This window comes from Lemur catta, chromosome 14 (genome assembly GCF_020740605.2).
Source record: "Lemur catta isolate mLemCat1 chromosome 14, mLemCat1.pri, whole genome shotgun sequence".
NCBI lineage: Eukaryota > Metazoa > Chordata > Mammalia > Primates > Lemuridae > Lemur > Lemur catta.
The window spans coordinates 66055454-66077405 of record NC_059141.1 but is presented as its reverse complement, the minus strand read 5'-3'; the positions used below and the strand labels follow the sequence as shown (position 1 = coordinate 66077405).

The window sequence follows — 21952 nt, the reverse complement described above, 5'->3', positions numbered from 1 at the left end:
CCTGGCCCACAAAGTCTAAAATATTATCTGGTCCTTTACAGAAAGTTTGCCAAACTTGAAGTAAGGAAGTTATTAAATAGTCAACTAGTCTCCCTTCCACTCATGCAATTCACTCCCCAAACTGCTAGCCTGAGTAAAAGTTTTAAGAACAAAAATCTAATTACTCATTCATTCTTGTGCCAAGATAAATCCAAACTCCTTAAGAGTCTGCTAATTCTTCCAACCTCCTATCTTGCCACTATCCAATTAAACCTTCATGTTCAAGTTATTCTACCTTAAGCTCTTTGAACTCACCCTGCTCTAACCTTTGGGCCTTCTGCATGTAGTATTTCCCCCACTTGGGACCTACCTTCTTCCTTTCTCCTAACTAACTGTAGGTCACTATCTGGTTCTCTATGTAAATGGCATTTTCTCCAGGAAGACTTTCTTGACCCCCTGGGCAAGGATTAGGTGTCCCTGAACTTCTTCCATCACTGACTTTATTATACTGTAATGCACACTTAATTGTCAAGCCAGGTCGCAAGCCATAGGAGTGCAGAGATAGGCTCTCTGCAGTGTTAACTATGATACCCTCTCTACCAGACAGAGCACTCACAAATTTCTGTTCAAATAAATTTATTCTTTGCATCATGTTCTGAGACTCCAAAGAATTTTGTCTCACTGATTTATCAGATATAATCAGGCAGACTTAACCAATTAAGATAAGTCATTTATAAACAGAATAGTTTACACTAAAATCTGAAAACCTAGAAATCTACCAAAACACAATTTCTTCTGAGTACAACATTTTTACTTTTTTTTCCTTTTTTTTTTTTTTTTTTTTTTTTGAGACAGAGTCTCACTCTGTTGCCTGGGCTAGAGTGCCGTGGCATCAGGCTAGCTCACAGCAACCTCAAACTCCTGGGCTCAAGCAATCCTTCTGCCTCAGCCTCCCGAGTAGCTGGGACTACAGGCATGCACCACCATGCCCGGCTATTTCTTTCTATTTTTTGGTAGAGACGGGGTCTCACTATTGCTCAGGCTGGTCTCGAACTCCTGAGCTCAAACAATCTGCCCACCTCGGCCTCCCAGAATGCTAGGATTACAGGCGTGAGTACAACTATTTGTGTGCTAATTAGTATATTATCTGGGAAAACCCTTATCTTTAGAGCTTAAGTACTGTTCTAGATCATATTTAATAAAAATGTAATAAAAATAAATGAAGTTTAAAAAGTATTCTCCCATTACCTGTTCTTCCCTCTCCTTTTCTTTGGTCTTACTTCTGTAGACTCTAGCAGAGGTAGCATCCTGGGATGGAATGGCAGAGATCTGATGCAGTGGCATGCTCATCCCAGCCTCCTATCTGGTCGCCTTCTTCACAGAAGAAAGTCTCCACTGGCAGAGTCATTTTGGGCCATGGGTTTCAAGCTGAGAGAAAGTGAAGAGAGAATAAACATAACTGTGTTAAAACACTTCAAATTTCCAAGTGTGAGATTAGCATTTTATATTTATATTCATATTTATATTTAAATGAGTTACAGTGAATGTCTAGGAGAAAAACTGTAATTTCTCTCTTGTAATAAGATGCGAGCACGTCAAGGAGGCTGATGGATCAGGTACACATATAATCAGAGATTAATTTTCCATTGGCCACTTAGGTTTAAAACACAGCAGCGTTACCATCTGTTGTAAGAATATTTTTCATGCGGGTATGGTGGCTCACACCTGTAATCCTAGCACTCTGGGAGGCCGAGATAGGAGGACTGCTTAAGACCAGGAGTTCAAGACCAGCCTGAGCAACATAGCAAGACCCCTTCTAAACAAAACATTTTGAAATTTAGCCAGAAGTGTGGTGGCGCACACCTGTAGTCCCAGCTACTCAGGAAGCTGAACCAGGAAGATCGAGTAAGCCCAGGAGTTCAAGACTGGAGTGAGCTATAACTGGACCACTGCACTCTAGCCTGGGTGACAGAGTAAGACTCTGTCTCCAAAAGAAAAAAAGAATATTTTTGAAGTTAAACTTTTTTCCATGATGAAACATTCACCCTGATATAAGCAGTGATTTTCCCTTAAAACCGCTGCCCTTGAGTCTACATAATGGTAAGATCAGAGGTTAACCAGCCTAAATTAAAATCGAGATGATCCATGTTTAACCTTCCAAAAGTCTATACTCTCTCCACCAGTTGTTGACAAACTTCCTATAAAGGGTAAGATAGATATGTTAGGTATTGTTGGCCAAATATGTTCCAGCTATTCAACTCTGCCATTGTAGCATGAAAATAGCCATAAAAAGCGGATAAACGAATGAGAGTAGTTATGTTCCAATAAAACTTTACCTACAAAAAAAAATGTGGCAGGCTAGATTTAGCCTACAGGTCTATAGTTTGCCGAACACTGTTCTAATGGATTTCCTGGGGAAGATAGGGATCTTTGTGGACATTTCTGAGAACCATGAAAAGACTGCCCTTAGGTCAAATAATAGTGTTTATATATGCTGTCTTTCAATGACTCCAGACACCTGTGTAGAATAAAAGTAACTCCATCTTATATGCTAATCCACTATGTTGACTTATGATTAACCCTAGTTCCCAAAATGACTTTAAGATTTCTACTTTATCTACTATTAAAAGCACATACTTACCATAAATCCTACCCTTAGGTCAAAAAACCACGATGTTACCCTAATTCATGCCCTTAAGCAAATTCCTACATATTCTCTCTGACACACCTATACCCTTTCCCTGTGGTATATAAGCCCTAAGGGAAGTAATAATGCAGATGGATATCTACCTGTCTTGCTGCTGCCCAACACCAAGCTTCTGTCCATAATTTCCTCTATAAAACACGCTGAAAGTAAAAATACTGACAAACTGGATTTGTCTGCCTCATTCTTTGGTTTCTCACCTCCTTTTGCATTTGGTGGTTACTTTGTATATACAGCTGCTTCACAAAACACACCCCTGCCCTCTTTCTGGTTTTCTCCTACATTCCCCCAAAGTGCACAGTAACTGAATTGTGTGTTCTTTCTCTCTCCCCACTGCCCCCACTGAGATCTATCAAATTCTGTATACAAAACCAATGAAATATAAATTATCCATAAGGTTTAATGGAGTAATGTTTCATTTTTTCATATTTTAACTGAGTATGGAAGCCTTAAACCAAAAGAATGAATCTCTAATTTGAGGGTTTTCACTTATCAAGTGGGGTTGATATTGGGGGGGAGGCAGTAGGCAGGGAGGGTAAACAACAGGGTCTGACAATCCTATGGCCGCATTTGACAAGCAGCCATTTATTCCACCTTTCCCAAAACTCTACTCTAGACCAAAGGCAGGTGCTTGTGAGGCTGGTCCACCTCTGATAGTATCACTAACCAAGCAGAAGAGCACCTACACTCACAAAATGGATTCCTTCACACAATTCTCGAATCAACAAGCAACAGGAAGGAACAAAAAACTGGAAGGGAACAACATATACAAGAAGATTAGCTAAAATAATATTGTTTTTAAAAGTCTAATTTTTCCAGTGAGTGATTATTAATAACCTCCAAAAAAAAAAAGATCCCCAGGGAAACAGAGTAGATGATACTAATGTCTAGATATCATACATCACCTACTCTACTTCAAGCCTGTAATGAGGCTGGCACAAGATGCAGCTCTACCATGGCCAAGAAATGGTCTGAATGTTTGTTCTCAAGCATATCCAGCAAGACAAGAGACACTGCTGAGTTGCTTTACATTTTCTGGGAGATCATCACAGTCAGTGGTGAGCAGTTTTTTCATCGCTCATGCACTAAAGTCCTCTGTCACAAATGACAAACTCCATTTGGCCTCTTGGAATACTTAGTCAAACTGACCATGCCCAGAGCCCCACTACCTATCATGTCAATAGCTACCTGTGGTGCTTTTGATACAATCATCATTATTACATCGTTGGTACATGCTCATGACAAACCTGGGAAGGGCTATTTATGCCAGAGAAACACAAATGGAAGAGAGTTTTAAATTATTTGCTAAGTCTAGAGAGATATCCCTCCTCATAGCCACTTAAGCTCCTCTTCTGAGATGCAACCTCACCTCTAGGCAATAGACTTTAAGTCTGCATGAGGCAATCCTTCTCCTAGTTAGGATAAAAATAAGTTTACAAACAAACCACAAAAAAGACTGTGCCATTTTTTATGTGAAGGGTTATATGAAAAGAACAAAGCAGGTATTACTTGTAATACTTTCTTTACATAATTTCCAGATAGCTGTTTTATATCAATTCAATTCACCTTTGATTAAGAGCAGCAGTTAAATCTCTGTACTCCACCTAACAATCCAGGAATGAGGACTTCAATGCCACTAATGCTAACTTGGAAAACACAGCATATCTAATATGAACATTTATATTTAGAAGAACTGGACTGCCAAAGCTGGTTTAAGAGACTGGAAATGGATCTGCCACACTTATGGATCAGAAGACGACTTAATATTGTCCTCTGATGTCAATTCTCCCCAAATTGATCTGAAGAGTCAAAGTAATCCCTATCAAGAAACTGAGCTCTCTTCTTTGCAGAAACCTGACAAGGTGATCCTAAAATTCATATAGAAATTCAAGGAACTGAAAATTGCTAAAACAACATTGAAAAAGAACAATAAACTACAAAACATACTTACTACTAAGGAACATTCCAGATTGCAAAACTTACTACAAAGGAACAGTCATAAAGACAGTATGGTACTGAAATAAGGACAGATAAAAAGATCAATGGAACAGAATTTAGAGACCATGTATCCATGGTCAACTGATTTTCAACAAGGGTGCCAACATGATTCCTTGGGGAAAGAGCAGTCTTTTCAACAAATAATGCTGGGACAACTGGATAAACACATGCAAAAGAATCAATTTGGACCCCTTTCTCACACAAAGAAAAAACAGACAAATTAGACATCATAAAATTAAAACTTCTGTGCTTCAAAAGACACCATCAAGAAAGTGAAAAGACAACCTACAGAAGAAAATTTTTGCTAATCATATATCTAATCAGAGACTTGTAGTTAGAATATATAAAGAACTCTCATAACTCACTAATATAAAGACAGCCCAAAGAAAAATAGATTACTCAACATCATCAGCCATCATGGAAATACAAATCAAAACTATTAATTATGTTCCCAGTTAAAGACAAATAATAAGTGCTGGCAAGGACATGGTGAAACTGAAACCCTTATACACTTCTGGTGGGAATGTATGCAGCTGTTTTGGAAAACATTCTGGTTTTTCCTCAAAATGTTAAATGTTACCGTATGACGCAGCAATTTCACTCCTAGGGTATACACCCAAGAGAAATGAAAACATTTCCTCACAAAAAAACTTGTCCATGAATGTTCATACATTATTCATAACAGCCAAAAAGTGGAAATAATCCAAATGTCCATCAACTGATAAACAGATAAATAAAATGTGGTATATCCATTCAATAGATTCAAATTCAGCAATAAAAAGAAATGAAGTGCTGATACATGCCACAATATGGATGAACCTTAAAAGAAATTCTGCTAAGTGAAAGAAGCCAGTTACAAAGGACCATATATTATATTATACAGGACCATATGATAACATTTGTATGAAATGTCCAAATGGTAAGTTATAGATAAATCTATAACTTAGTTGCAAAGGGCTGGGGTGGGAATGGGTAAATGGGAGGGAGTGGTGGCTTAAAGGGCTTCTTTTTAGGGTAACGAAAATGTTCTAAAACTGACTATGGTGATGGTTGCAGAACTTTTTAGAATACAAAAAGCCATAGAATTATATACTTTAAATCAGCTAACCGTAATGGATATAAACTATAGCTCAAAAAAAACCTATTTAAAAATATATATGGAATTCACTAAAGTATACTAAGAAAATTTTATTTTTTTCTTTGTGCTATTGCTAATGCAATTTATTCAGATGATATGTTAGGGCCACTGTTATCCTATCTCACCCTTCCAGTTTTGAGAGGACAATGGAAAAAGTACAAAATCAGCAATCAGAAACACAAGTTCAAGTCCTGGTCCTAACTGTGTGATGCTGGGCAAACTGATGAATTTCTAAACTCTTTTGTTTCCTAGTCTGTAAAAAGAGAAGGGTAATAATCCATACTAAGTTCAAAGGGTTACTGTGAGGATCAAATAAGACTGTGTCCACATACACAAATGTAGGGGCTCTTAATTAACCTCAGCACATCTGCCAGCAGGCCTTTCCAGGCATCTGCAGCGATTCCTCTCACATCACAAAAGTCTGTTTCTTTGCTTTGTCTTTCCAGTACTATTTTATGTCCCCCTATGCCTCAGTCTAACACAAGATTTATACAACTGGGACCTCAAATTCTTTCTCACATTTATTTACAACCTCTAAGCAGCTTGATTCTGAGGGGGAGCAAGGCTGATGATGCTATCCCCATAAGGGGGGGTGGCTAGGAAGGCCCAGTCCTGAAGACAACCAGTGTGGTTAACAATCAAACTATTCTATGTGCTTCCAGATGGTCAAGATAAATGAAGGATTCTGCCCATTTTAACAACAAGGATGCGGACAAATACAGATGACAAAGTGGGGAGCCAGGAGAAGACAAAGATGCCAGTCACAGCATCCCTGAGCAAAGGGCACCCCAGGAGCAGGCCACATGCCTCCCTGCACCCTTGTTTGCAGGGTGCCAGGCTCCAGCAGCACCTTGCTCCTCCCCACTGTGAATTGTTGTATTTTAACTTCCTAACTGGCGTTGTTAGAATAAACAACTTTAGGTTAAGTTTGCCTTTATCAGAAGTACATTTCCTATAAAAAATGAGAACCCTGTGCACAACAGCTGGCAGAAACAGAAAGAGAAAAAGCAGTAAAAGGGGTGAGGAAACCACTTGTAGATACCAGCACTGAGTCATCAAGGCCAGACCTGAAGCAGTGGATAGAGAAGGAGAGACCAACTGAAAAGGAAGACTAACATAACCTAATGAGAAGTCTACACCATGCCCTGGTTTCTGGCTATGTATTCACAAGACAGGCATACACAGAGGAGCAGGAGCGAGGGGCGAGCTCAGTGTGGACAACTGAGCCTCACATGCCTTTGAGAAATCCCAGACATGTTCATAATGCAGACTGGGAGTCACCAGCATATCACAACACCTGAACATAGAGGATGAGAATTCATTTTCCAAGAAAAACTGGTAGAATCAGTTATTTATGTCATTACACACTACAAGTAAATGATAAAATCTAACATCAATAAAGAATTTTAAAACCTTTTAGAAAGCAGCAAGGGAGAATCTCTAACATTAAAAAATATCTATTGCAAAAAAAAAATCCATCTCAAACCAAAATTTAACATACTCACATGGCAAAATTCTTAGAGACATTCTAATCAAATTAAAAAACAAAATAAGCATATTATCATTGCTATTTTTTAATGTATGGCTAGATTTGTCTGCTAATATAATAAAACTCAAAAATAAAAGGAAGGGGCTGGGCGCGGTGGCTCACACCTGTAATCCTAGCACTCTGGGTGGATTGTTTGAGCTCAGGAGTTCAAGACCAGCCCTTTAAGCATAGAGCAAGACCCCGTCTCTACTAAAAATAGAAAGAAATTTAGCTGGACAACTAAAAATATATATAGAAAAAATTAGCTGGGCATGGTGGCTGAGTAGTCCCAGCTACTCAGGAGGCTGAGGCAGTAGGATCACTTACTTGAGCCCAGGAGCTTGAGGTTGCTGTGAGCTAGGCTGACACCATGGCACTCTAGGCCGGGCAACAGAGTGAGACTCTGTCTCCAAAAAAAAAAAAAGCATAATATCTTTAAGAACAATTCCAAAAGGTAACAAATATAAGTTATTAAGAATTACTGAAAAAGAAGCACTTTTAAGACAAAGGAAAATGTAAGTTACAGATGAGAAATGCCAATCTTTGGGTCAAAAACCTAATGCTGGATAGGTAGCAAGTTATGGAAACCACATTTACATACAAACAGAGGCTCCAAACATGCTATTGAAACCGCCCTTTATAAAGTTAATAAAAGGCTGTAAGGTAGAAACAGTGGTAGGGGGCTGAACTCTACAAAGGTATACGCATAGTTAAAATATATACATAACCAGCCACTGTTCCCTAACTTGCTTTCCTATAATTGTTTACTACTCAGGAGTCACGTAAGTGATGGCCTTAAAGATTCTTAGCTTTCTTCATTGCTCCCATAGATAACATCACGCTTGTGAAACCTAAGGCTAGTCTTTGAGATAGCTTCCAGATCCTGCATTCCTGTGGACCAAGTGACCCAACCAGACCAGTGGCCCATACCAAGGAACCAACTCAACTGGTCTTATAAAGTGGGAGCTGACTTAGCACAGGAGGACAATTTTTGCTTCCCAACTCTATGAGTTCTTCCCCAGCCAATCAGCAGATCCAACTCTCTAGACTTTTGCCCACCAAACTATCTTTAAAAACTATTCCTCCCAAATTCTCAGAGAAATGATTTGAGAACCTCCTCCCATCTCCTTACATGGCACCTGAGATATTAAACTCCTTCTCTGCTGTGTTACCCTGCTGTGTCAGTGTATTTGGCTTCCTCTTGAGCAGGGGGCAATGAACCCAGTAAGGCTGCAACACTACTGCACTAACACTATTACCCCAAGGCATTATTCGCTTCTCTCTGGGAAGAAGGTTTCCCCCTTCCCCATCACATCCGGGCCACTGTCTCACCCTCACTAGACTACTGGATAACTAAGTACAAACCTTAAGGTATAAAAATTACTCTGCTCCTCCCCTTTATTGAAATGAAGACCTAAATTAAACTTCAAAGTTCTGAGAAATTTCAGGGAACATGACAGAGGAACATCCACATGCCACCCACTAAAAAACAGTCTGAAACAAAGTTTTGCTATTTGGGCTTGGTCTGTTAACACTATTAACTTAAAGATCAATGAGGTCATTTAAAAATATCAAAATGAATTAAAATTTTTAAATGCAATAAGAATAAAGCATGAACTACCTGAAAAAAATATATATGCAACTACCAAGAGTGAAGAACTCATAAAACACACAAACACATCCCAGATTAAAGTTTACTCAAAAACAAATGATGGAAACTTGTTAGTTTTTAAATCCAGAACAATTCAAAACATTACTGAAGATAATAAAGAATAAAATCAATATTAAATAATAAATAAGCAATGCTGAAGTGGAAAATAAAATCCAAAGCATGAATGGTTTAAACAGATGACAAAGTATCTGAACATACTGAAAAGTATAGAACTGCCACCTGTGAATAATGATGCTGGAGGAAAAAACAAGAGATGAAAGCACTTGCAAATCGTACGCACTTTACATGCACTTCTGATTTAAATCTCACAGCAATGTCAAGAGATAAAGTTTTATCTCTTTATGTATTTACTGATTGATTGATTGATAGATATAATGTGTTGTCCTGTTGGAGGCTGGAGTGCAGTGGCAGTGGCAGGATCCTAGCTCACTGTGACCTCCAACTTCAGGGCTCAAGCAATCCTCCTGTCTTAGCCTCCCCAGTAGCTAGGAGGACAGGCACATGCCAGCACACTTGGCTAATTATTTTTTTTTTTTTTTTTTTTAGGGTTGGGTTCTCACTATGCTGCTCAGGCTAGTCTCAAACTCCTTGGCTCAAGCAATCCTCCTGCCTCAGCCTCCCACAGTGCTGGAATTACAGGCCTCGGCCACTGTGCCCAGCTGTGGCTTAGAGAAGTTAATCAGCCTGCCCAAGGTTTCACAGCCACATTTCAAGGAATCTCAGCTACTTGCATTTTTCTGATCATACAGAAGGTGCCAACAAAAAGTTTTCATACAACATAACCGCCTCTGCCTAACCTGGGATTCCCAAGTGTCAATTTCAGAGATGTGAAAATGTGAACGAATGCACAACTTATACTTTACTAAATATGGTAGCATGCAGCAATTTACAAGGTGAACCTAAAATATGTAGGGTTTTGTTTTGGGGGGGTTTTTTTATTTCACTGTGGCACTGCTATGGGAGGACAAAGATAAAACTTGATATATTGCTGGCTTTGTTGCAGTAAAGAGCTATTATAATCACTATGGATATAGAAGATAACATGGAATTTTCACATTTGAAGAATTAAATAGTGACATGCTTTTTGCTGCATTTTTGTCTATATGGGGGACATTTAATCAAACAATAGTTATATGTGATAAAAATCTGAGAAATATGACAATTTAGATATTTCAAAAGTGGATATTTTAAGGCACTAAGATGTTCCTCAAATAGCTGGGTCCAACTTATTAAATAACAGATATTTAACTTTATCATTTGAGTTCACTTATAAATTTATATCATAACCCACAGAAAGGAAATATTCCATTTAAAACTGTAGCCCACATCCTTATGTTCTTTCATCTTTAAACTTTAGACTATGGAAGGTAATTTTCCAACATGCATACCCTACCTCTCAAGTAGAGGGGCAGAGTAATTTTAGGCGTGCCAACAATGCTGCCCAGTGGGAAGAGACTGCATAAACACTGGGCACCTAAGGAAAACAGATGAAGCCTAATGCTAGAAGTCCTGTCCAAAAGCAAATCCTTGGCCAGGAGAGAGTGGTAGGACTGCAGATTGAAGGCCAGTGTACACAACTTAGAATCCCCAGAAAGACTGTAACAGAGAGCATGAGAGAGATGATGATGTGGGGGCAGGCAGGACTCAGCTCAAGACAGGGCATGCCATCGTGACTCCCTCAATGACTTGGGAAGACTTCTGCAGAACCACTCCAGCAGGTGTGTAAATTAGGTGAACCAGGTGTGATTACTGGGAAAAGGGCCTGGACTAATGTCTGGGTTTTCTGGAAGATTTTATACCTAAGAGAAATTAAGGAATAGCCATGGTATTTCCTTATTTACATAATACAAGAATAATGACACACTCAGAGTTAACAAAAGGGAACGAGAAGATTTGTTGGAGTTCTTTTACCATTTCACTTCTGAAACAGAGAAGTTTGAGTCTAACTGCCTTTGGAGATGGACAACACCTTCAATGAAGTACATAAATAGTCTACTTTCTCTAGCTCTTTCAACGCTTGCCCTGCAGAGAACAGTATACGATCCCTGACAAGAAAAGGGAGGTGAAGGAGAGATCAAGGCTCCAGCAGCCCAGGGCCCTTCCTGGGCATTTACCACTCTAAGGAAGAAACCTGTTTACTTTCCTCCATCCCTCTTTGAGGGCTCAGCAATGAAGCTACGATTAGAATTACAGGCCCAGATTCCAGACACTTATCACAACATGTTCCATCTTCTATTGCTGTGTAACTACCCAAAAACCTTAGTGCTTAAAACAGCCACAATTTCCATTTCTCATAATTCCATGGGTTGGCTGGGCAGCTCGCTGTTGCTCTTACCTGACTTATTCATGCTGCTGCATTGGGCTCAGCAGAGAAGGCAGGATGTACCTCTCCACGTGGCCCTTTGTCCCAGGCTTCTTCACAAAGTGGCAACAGCATCCCAAGAGTGTTCACCCACTATACATGGTGTCTCTGCTTACATCATGTCAGCCAATGCCCCATTGGCTAATTCATGTCATTTTGCTGAGCCCAAAGTCAAGGAAGGGGGAAGTAGACTCTAACACTTGATGGGTATGGTTTGAATGTGTTTCCCAAAGTTCATGGGTTTTTGAAACTTAATCCCCAATGTAACAGTGCTGAAAGTGGGACTTTTAAGAGGTGATTAGGTCATGAGGGCTTTGCCCTCGTGAATGGACTAATGCTGTTATTGAGGGAGTAGGTACCTAGTAAAAGAATGAGTTTGGCCCCCTTCCCTTCTCTCTGTCTCCCAGGCATGCTCTCTTGCCCTTCCACTTCCTGCCATGGGATGATGCAGCAAGAAGGCCCTTGCCAGATGTGGGCCCCTCAATCTTGGACTTCCCAACCTCCAGAACTGTAAGAAATAAATCTGTGTTCTTTAGAAATTACCCAGTCTCAGGTATTTTGTTATAGCAGCACAGAATGATGAAGACAAGTAAACTCACACACAAAGGAGCAGAGCCATAGGGAGGTGATTCATTAGGGGCCATTTTGTAATAATTGACCACACTATTCTTGCTGTTTTTCTCTCTGATAGTTTTATTAGTAGTCTTTAATTATAGACTTTCACACCTATTACATCTTCAAAACTCATTATGATCTTTAATTTGCAATGTGGGAAAAAGAAGTTGCTGGGCTCTATTTCTACTTCAGAATAACGGATGCAAAAATATTACAAGCTTTAAACTTTCGAGACTAGAATTACTTCTGGCAGCAATTCATACCACTTGAAGATCTCATGTTTCTTCACAAACATAGATCTTTTGAAGCATCTTTAGTAGGCTGACAGAGGAAGTAACTTTGGCCACATTTTATAATAGAAAAATCTAAGGCAGTTATATTTCATGTGAAGTGCTTCCTGCAAAAAGAATTCTTGGCATGTCACCGTATAACATAGCATATAAGGGCAGTAGCACAGAGTGCTCTGAGCCAGTCAGCTAAAAAGGCTGAGTGCTCCTTGGACTGCTATATACTTCTTTAGAATTCCCTACAGTACTCCACACCATCACGTTTCTCTGGTATTCCTTACAGTGTTCTACACAGAGTAGGAATAAAATATTCCTGGAACTTTAATTTGTGTCTCCTTATGACTAAACCTGATATCCTTTCAGTTGCCTAACCATTCCATACCACTGACTGTGATATGCGTATGTAATAAAGCAAAAAGTTGAAAGAAAAAAAATACCACTCTCATCTCCCGATGGTTAAATCCCAAAGGTGGTCTATTAAGAATTGGTAATTTTATTATTAACTTGTGGTGAAATGTAAAAAACTTAGGTTTATCATTCGCTCTATAATCCTGGAATCCATTCTTTTTAATTTTTTTACATCTAGAAAACACCTTCTAGTGAAAAACTATAGTTAGACAAAAAAAATGCTTCTGTCAATCATTAAAATAATAACCTAAGATCTAAAGTAATAGCAATGTAAATCAGGAAATAGCTACTTGTTTTTAAAGTCCACTATCAATTATCAGACATTTTTACTTCATTTTAAATACCTTCTCTTAGGGAAGACATAAGATATTTAAATCAGTGTTCCTAATGAAACAAATGGACAAACGTGTATTTTCATAGTCTGACCCAAACACTGAATTGGATCAGCCATGATTTTCTGAGCATCTTCTAAGCACCAGGCTCTTACTAAGAACTGGAAAACTTTAGGAGGGAACTAATGCTATTCATTACTTCCCTAAAACATATTAGCAAAGGTCTAAAACATAAATGTTCACATTTATTGAACTACTCTGCAGAACAATGTGCCCATTTCTGTTTTCACCAGTTGAGTTGTGTGGATTATCAAAAATCCACTGTTTATCTTCAAACCTGTTTATGTCAGTTGTACTCCTTACTGCAACTGTATAATTTAATACTACGTAAACTGATCACAAATGAGGAAAACTATGGCTATAAAAATAAGTTACTATTTCTATAAAAACTAAGTTGAATACTTCGGAAAGTATCCATACAGGCATATTACTTCCCTTAAAAGTTTTTGACAAATTGATTATAAGTAAGATAACTATAAAAGACTATAACTAGAATTCTGTGCTCAGATTGCTTCAAATGTTTCTAAATTCTCAATCTACCTTAAAGAACATGAAATTAGAAAACCCAGAAGTTACTTTATGGATGTGGTTTATACCAGAACAATGATACAGAATTTCAATCAATGCACCCATTACTGATTCCTCCCTTGGGTCAAACAATTGGCCTCCTGCATTCCCCACTACTCCCAGAACAATCCATCAGTAGCAGTAATCTTACACCTGAATGCCTCCTAAAATTCTTCTATTTAAAACTGAAATCCAGCTGGGCGTGGTGGCTCATGCCTGTAATCCCAGCACTTTCGAAGGCCAAGGTAGGAGAACCACTTGAGGCCTGGAGTTCAAGACCAGCCTGGGCAAAATAGCAAGACCACATCTCTACAAAAAATTTAAAAATTAGCCAGACATGTTTGCACGTGACTGTAGTACTAGCTACCAAAGAGGCTGAGGCAGAGATCTTTTGAATCCAGGAGTTTGACGCTGCAGTAAGCTATGATCGTACCACTATACTTCAGCCTGGGTGACAGAGTGAGACCTCCTCTCAAAAAAAAAAAAAAAAAATCCCTCTGTAACATGGTGGCAAAACTTTTTTAAAATATATATGTTAAGGTATTCACTGAAGCACTTTGTAACAGCAAGAGACTAAAGACAACCCAAATGTCCATTAATATGGGACTGGTTGAATAAACTACGGAACATTCAACACAAGAGAATATGATATAACTGCAAAAAAGGTACAAAGAATGCTTCTATACACTTCTAAGGAGTGATCAGCAGGAAATAATAGGAAGACAAAAAAAGCAAGAAAAAAATTATATGGAGTGTGCTACTATTCACCTAAGACGGGACTGGGAGGCACAAACCAACTATAACATACATAGTTATGCACACACACATACATACATACACTACTTATATGTTTTAAATAAAATGAGGGGGAGAGAAACAGGGTAGAGGGACAGGGAGCAAAGACAGACTATTCTGATTCTACTTTGTTCTACACACGTGGCTCTGGAACCATATACATGTTTTCCATAATTATTTTTTTAAAAAACAATCAAAATGCCTGAATTGCTAAAATTCAAAAGCAAAATGAAACAAACTTAAATACTTATTGGATTGGTGGTGTAACCATACAAAAAAGGAATTATTTCAAATCACTGTAATATTAAATATAGTATTGCTGTATATTCCTAGAGAAATCTATCATAAGAATAAAAAAAATTGTAGAAAAATACTGGGATACATTTGGCAAAATCTGTAATATGAGGAACTACATAGGAAAAAATGACACTTTTCTTAAATTATTTTCAGTAATCATGTTATTAGTAGTAATACTGACAGAAGTAATGGTTATCAATATTATTACGAACTAAGATTTTCAGCATGAGATTCAAATATAAAATCAAAGTTGTTCAGTAAAATCCTCTACTCCTAAATTTGTACTGAAAAGAAATCAGTATGAATCTCATAAAGTATTTTCTCTTAAAAACAACAACAAAACATTTCCTAGCTCTGTCCACTGAGAAAGCCTAGATGCACAACTAATCCATAGTATCCACATTGTGTTCTCTAAATACAATTTACCTCTGAAAGGAATCAGGGCTGGTAGAAGAAAGGGCTGATTCCAGATCTATGGCTGGAAATGTACACAAAGAGGCTAGACATCCTATCACATCAGAAAACAAGGAGCCATCAGAGGTATTAATGTCAAAAAGACCCAGGAGCCAACCTGAAGGCACTCCCACTGGCCAATGAAGGGACAATTTGACCATCAATAAGAATAACCACAATGAACTTAAAAAATCAAATACGTTAAAAATTCATGTATTCATAATGATATTTTTTAAATAAAGGAAAAAACATCATTGGCCATCTTTAAAAATGTTAAGGACCTTCTAAGAGTTATGAATAAAGCGAAATAATCACTCATCTAACTTCTCTGTATAAACTGTATCTCTGGCTAACCAAATTGTAAGAAAATACTTCTCCATAGACATATTCTAGCTAATAAATGAAGAAGAAAAAAGAATGATGAAATTAGAATAGCAACATTTTGCAAACCCACAATGAAATAATGAATCTATGCAAATTATAAGTGGACATTTTATTACAAGGAAAAAAAAAATCAGACATTACATGCTATTGAAAACACATATGTTTTGGCCTATGAAATATTCCTGCACAAAAGTAAACCTAAATCAGATCAAACCTCTAAAACTAACATCCAGTTTACAGGAAACACAGGGAAGATGAGAAACATATTAAATGAAATCACTGGGATACATTTAGCAAAATTCATAGTATGAGCAACTACATAGGAAAACTGATATGACTTCTTTGAGTAAATACATTTCAAGAACAAATAAATAAGGAGAATTTATAGGTTAAAAGATATTAAAGAAAATATCAACTGAATGTAATATGTGGACCTTGTTTCAGATCCCAATTCAAACAAATCAACTGGAAAAAAAAAGCATAAAATAACTTTGGGATGATGGTGGTACTGTGATTAGTTCTAAGAAAACAGCCCTTGTCTTTCAGTGAAAGTACTGAAATATTTACAGATAAAAATGAAATGATAACAAGAATGTGCTCCAAAAATGCAGTGGGAGAGGAATACAAGGAAACAAAAGAGGCTATGAATGGATGCCGGCTGGTGCCAGGCACACAATGGTTCACTGTACTCCTCCTTCACTCTTGTGTATGTTTGAAATTCTCCATAATAAAGTTTTGAAAATCTTATGAATGACTGTACATCTGTATGCTTTAAGTTAATAAAAAGATGTTCATGGTATACAAAATCTTTCAGAATTTCCTGCTTTATGGTAAAAGGGACTCTATAGTTTTTTTGGCAAGAGTGGAAATACTAGACTGGGCAACATAGTGAGACACTGTCTCTACAAAAAATTTTAAAATTAGCCAGGCCATGGTGGCACGTGCTTATAGTCCCAGCTACTCAGAAGGCTGAGGCAGGAGGATCTCTTGAACTTCGAAGCTGCTGTGAGCTACGATGATGCCACTGCACTCCTGTACTCCAGCCTGGGCGACACAGAGCAAGACCCTGTCTCAAAAAAAAAAAAAAAGAAAGAAAAAAGGAAAAAAGTGGCAGTAAGTGTATACCTTCATCTGTCTGTCCTCTGGGGCTCATGTCTCTATTTCTCTAAATTATAAGCTAAAAGCATAGAGCCTGCCACACAGGAAGTGCCTGATAAATCTTAAATGAATGAACTGTTTGCTATACTTCCCTTCTCTGCTGAACCTTTCAAAGCTCTAATCTATTGATCCAATTTGTAGTAAAGGATGAGTAAGTAGAACCAAGTATAAAAGAGATAAACAAAAATACAAAACCCTGCACTTAATCTTTTAACTCTATATTCCAAAAAAGATGCTTATTTTTTCTTGTAGTAAAAAATATGTAACATAAAATTTACTAAATTACCAAATTAACTATTTTCAAGTGTAGAGTTCAATAGTGTTAAGTATATTCACATTGTTGTGAAAGAGATCTTTAGAACTTTTTCATCTTACAAAACTCAAACCATATCCATTAAACAATAAAAGATGCCTATTCTTAATACTTCCAACCCATTGGCTACTCTACTCTACACACACCTCTAGCTTTTAAACTATTATCCTTCTGACAATACACTTAGTGGATCATAGTACAGTAACTTCAGATAGAAAAGAATTCATCCTTAAAGGAAACAGGAAAGGTCTGAAGAGTAACTGTGAACAGAAGACCCATATGATCCCTGTGCAGAAGAAAGGAAGACAAGGCTGGAATGTGGCTTCAGGGTCACTCTAAACGGGGGTGAGGGAGCAAGAGGCACCTAAGAGAAGGCAGCACTGGCTACAGAAGCAGTCATTTCATGACTACATTCAACAAAAGCCTACCACTCCTAGCCTGCCCCATAGCAATGACAGCAAGATCCCTGGTAAGGGGTCAAATTAACATATACCTTAGATCAGGTACCTACAGAAGCACTGTGCCTCATTCAACAGACTTTTAGTTAAATATGCCTATGCAGGCCTACAAAAAAAAATAATGACTTAGCTATAAATTTGGTACAACAACCTAGCATAATATAATATGTATGGAAAATGATCCTGATAATCTTCTGTTACTACAGTTCTAACTAACCTTGGTAGTAGATGAACACTTCCTCAATCCCTCCTTTTTCAAAATCACTTTCATGCATTATTCTTCAGAAACAGCTCCTAGCCTGAGTCTGCACTGGGGCCACTCCAGGAAAGATATAGTGATTTTATACGTGACTGGGGATATTGGCAGGGTCAGGCCAGCTAAGGGCCTGTTTACAAAAGGGACCTAGAAATCTCCAGGTGGAAGGAGAGATCGGGAGGGGACAGTCATGCTAAAGCAAGAGTCCAGGTTTAATTTTAAAAAGCCACAGAGCATGAGAACAGAGTAGTGGTTTGGAGGACAACATGGTATCCATCACTCACACTACCCCACATAAAGCAAGGGAGCTATACACTGAGTTAAAGACACCTCTCAAAAAAGCTCTGTAGAACAATAAAATTTCAAGGAATCAGCAGCACAGGAAGTAGCAGCTGTTAGCCACAGGCCCGAGAGCAGCACGGGTGATAGTGACCATTCTGGTGGCCACAGCTACAATAGTTGTTGCCTGTCAACATAACGATGTTTACACTGACGATAGTGGCTGCACTTCCAGTGCTGGGACAGAGGTGGTGTGGCTCGCAGTTCTGTTTCCAGCACCAGCAGGCTGCATGCGTATGTGTTATGTGTGTGTAAAAATACATATACATATGTGTGTGACATAACATGCTAAAATTTTTAAAAATGTTATAGGCCAGGCATGGTGGCTCACGCCTGTAATCCTAGCATCTGGGAGGCCGAGGCAGGCAGATTGTTTGAGCTCAGGAGTTCGAGAGCAGCCTGAGCAAGAGTGAGACCCCGTGTCTACTAAAAATAGAAAGAAATGATTTGGACAGCTAAAAATCTATATAGAAAAAAATTAGCTGTGCATGGTGGCGCATGCCTGTAGTCCCAGCTACTCGGGAGGCTGAGGCAGAAGGATTGCTTGAGCCCAGGAGTTTGAGGTTGCTGTGAGCTAGGGAACCCCATGGCACTCTAGCCTGGGCAACAGAGTGAGACTCTGTCTCAAAAAAAAAAAAAAAAAGTTATATAAATGGAAAAAAATGTTATGTGTGTGTAACACCCAACTATTGACAGCACAGCTGGAAAGCACTCAGAGAAAATGCAAGTAGAATCACAAGGGAACTTTCACTTTTTCCATATTAACTGATCTTCTTATAACTATGTAGTATCACGAATAAAAATTCCATTTTAAGGAAATAAAAATAAACGTAAGTAGAACATATTGAGGCCTAAAGGGAGAAATAATGTAGTAAAATCAGTAAAATTTAATACAGAATTATAATAAAGTCCTATTTGTGTACTGACAATTCTTGCTTTTCTAAAATCAAATAAATGTTCCAAGTAAATGTATCTTTAAAAAAGAAAACATATGGTTTAAAATGTAATAATTGCGGCAATTCCACTTATTCATGAAGAATATAAATTTTAGGAAAGGAATGCGTAACTTTAGCCCTGTCCTAATCATCTGGAAATAGGAAGTTAATGAACATACCATAACCTTAACAGGCCACCCCAGGTAGGACAACATAAAGACGCAAGATTCAGTCAGGGGACCTGGTCTGAGACCTCAGTTTGCCAACGCTGCTAGTGAGCCTGCGCGACGCACATTCTCACACTGAGAGCTTACTGCACGGCAGGCTAGTTCTACACACTTCACATACACTAGCTAAATCACTCCTCACAACCCTATGAGGTAGATCCCACTATCATCTCCATTTACCCGTGGAACTGATACACAGAGAAGTGGACTGGCATGCTCAGGGTCCCTCAGCTGGCAAGGGCCAGACCAGATGGGCAGCAGAAAGACTTGCCCAAATCAGCAGGCTGTGAAGACTGGTCTGGGTCTTTCTTACTGTCCTTATTTAGCAGGGCTCCTCATGTCCCTCTGCCTGACTTCCAATTTAGGGCTCTTAGAAAGAACGAATGCCATAACAAATGTAAAAATTGCTTTGCAAACTATACAGTGGTATACAGATGACAGTTAAATGTCTACCATTCACAAACATGCTATGGTTTTTTTCATTTGACTTTATATTATAGAACACAATATAATGAATTTTTAAAAATATAATGGTCCCTAAAGCTGTTTCTTATATTCCTGATTCATACACATAAGAATTTGTTTTCATTTAATTGAAAACAATCTGGCCGGGCATGGGGGTTCACGACTATAATCCTAGCACTCTGGGAGGCTGATGCAGGAGGATCGCTTGAGCTCAGGAGTTCGAGACCAGTCTGGGCCGGGAACGGTGGCTCACACCTGTAATCCTAGCACTCTGGGAGGCCACAGGCAGGAGGATCCCTCGAGGTCAGGAGTTCCAGACCAGCCTGAGCAAGAGCAAGACCCCATCTCTACTAAAAAATAGAAAGAAATTAATCAGACAACTAAAAATATATAGAAAAAATTAGCCAGGCATGGTGGCGCATGCCTGTAGTCCCAGCTACTTGGAAGGCTGAGGCAGGAGGATTGCTTGAGCCCAGGAGTTTGAGGTTGCTGTGAGCTAGGCTGATGCCACGGCACTCTAGCCTGGGCAACAGAGCAAGACTTTGTCTCAAAAAAGCAAAAAATAAAAAAATAAAAGACCAGTCTGAGCAAGAGTGAGACCTCGTCTCTACTAAAAAAAGAAAGAAATTTGGCCAGGCAACTAAAAATATAAAAAATTAGCCAGGCGTAGTGGCAAACACCTGTAGTCCCAGCTAGTTGGGAGGCTGAGGCAGGAGGATCGCTTGAGCCCAGGAGTTTGAGGTTGCTGTGAGCTAAGCTGACGCCACGGCACTCTATAGGGCAACAGAGCAAGACTCTGTCTCTATTTCAATAAAGATAAACATTAAGTCTTTGCAACTAAAAACCTTCATAAATATGACTGGAAACCTGCATTTCCTTCTTGGCGAGAATCCCAGAAACAAAGAAATTCCTGGTGTGCATTTTAGAGTCAACAGTTTTCACACAAGAAACAGCATAAAAAATTTCTAATTCACCAAACTTATTTCTGAATCAGGATCATTTGTTTTCTAGGTTAGAGGCTTTTATTTTTATATCCTTCATGACTCCGGAAGGAATTTTACACAGCTTAGAAGCATACACGATGGACATGCCATCATGGCACCCACCCCAGGGAGGGGCCTCAGCAATTAGGTTTGCTCACAGGATCCTTCCTTCCCACAACACATAGACAGGTATCTGCATCTGCCCCAAGGACAGCCAATCCACTGGTCACAATACTTTAGTTAACTGATCAATATATAACCTTATTTTATGTGTGCTTCTGTGCCCAATTCTACTCAACATTATAGTATATAAAAGGTGCTAGCCAGTGGAATATGGCAAGGAAAAGAAATATAAGGCATAAAGATTGGAAAGGAAGATGCAACTTTCTTTTCACAGGCTATGTAATTGTTAACAAAAGAAACTCCTGGGAAATCTAAGTCAGTCTAGTCAGATTCATCTAAGTAAATTTGCAAAGTTGCAGGATAAGAGATCAATATACAAACTCAATTGTATTTCTATCTACTACCAACAAAAAGAAAATAAAATATAAAAAAGTTTTGTTAATATAAAAATGCAGAGTATTTAGGAATAAACTTAACAAAAGACATGCAAGTCCCACATACTGAAAACTACAAAACACTACTGATATTGCCGAACACAGGTTCAGCTGCCCACCACCAGAGAACCAAACACTGGAGATAAGTGTTGGTGAAGGAAAGGTGGTTTACTCAAGTACTGGCAGGCTGATGAGATAGTAGACTATTGTCTCAAAACCATCTCATCTTTCTCTGCTTACTGAGCAACTTATGAAGGGAAGGGGTAAAGGGAGTTGATGGCCGAAAGCAAGCTTTTGATGGTTATCAGCTAACAATAGGTAGTCTGGTGGATCTTGTTATCAGCAGTCTGTGGTTGGCCTATTCCCCACCCCAACTGCGTTTCCTCAAGGTTGTTTTCTAATCTTGCACCAGCAGCTGTATAAGCAAGCAACAGGTTAATTCTAAACTTTCAAGACGGAACCAGCCAAAAGCATACAGGAAGCAAAATGGCTTCCCTTTAGCTAGCCTAGTGTTATAGTCTTGAATGGCCCCTGAGGTGCACTTACACTGAGAGAAAATAAATACCTAAATAAACGGATACATATACTCTGTTTATAATTCAGAAGATTCAGTATTGTAAAGATGTGATTCTGTCCAAATCATAATTCCAACCATATTCCCACCAGGCATTTTTATAGAAAT

The 21952-nt window shown here is 38.6% G+C and overlaps 1 protein-coding gene across 2 annotated transcripts in view; it reads right to left on the bottom strand.

Annotated features, from left to right (window-relative positions):
• The window catches only part of MARCHF8 (membrane associated ring-CH-type finger 8), a 128684-nt gene that overhangs the window by 87321 nt on the left and 19411 nt on the right, over positions 1-21952 (bottom strand). For both annotated transcript variants that reach the window (XM_045568404.1, XM_045568403.1), the window contains exon 2: positions 1228-1407. In XM_045568404.1, the coding sequence (XP_045424360.1) occupies positions 1228-1329 (102 nt within the window). In that variant the 5' untranslated portion in view covers positions 1330-1407. The remainder of the gene's footprint in view (positions 1-1227; positions 1408-21952) is intronic.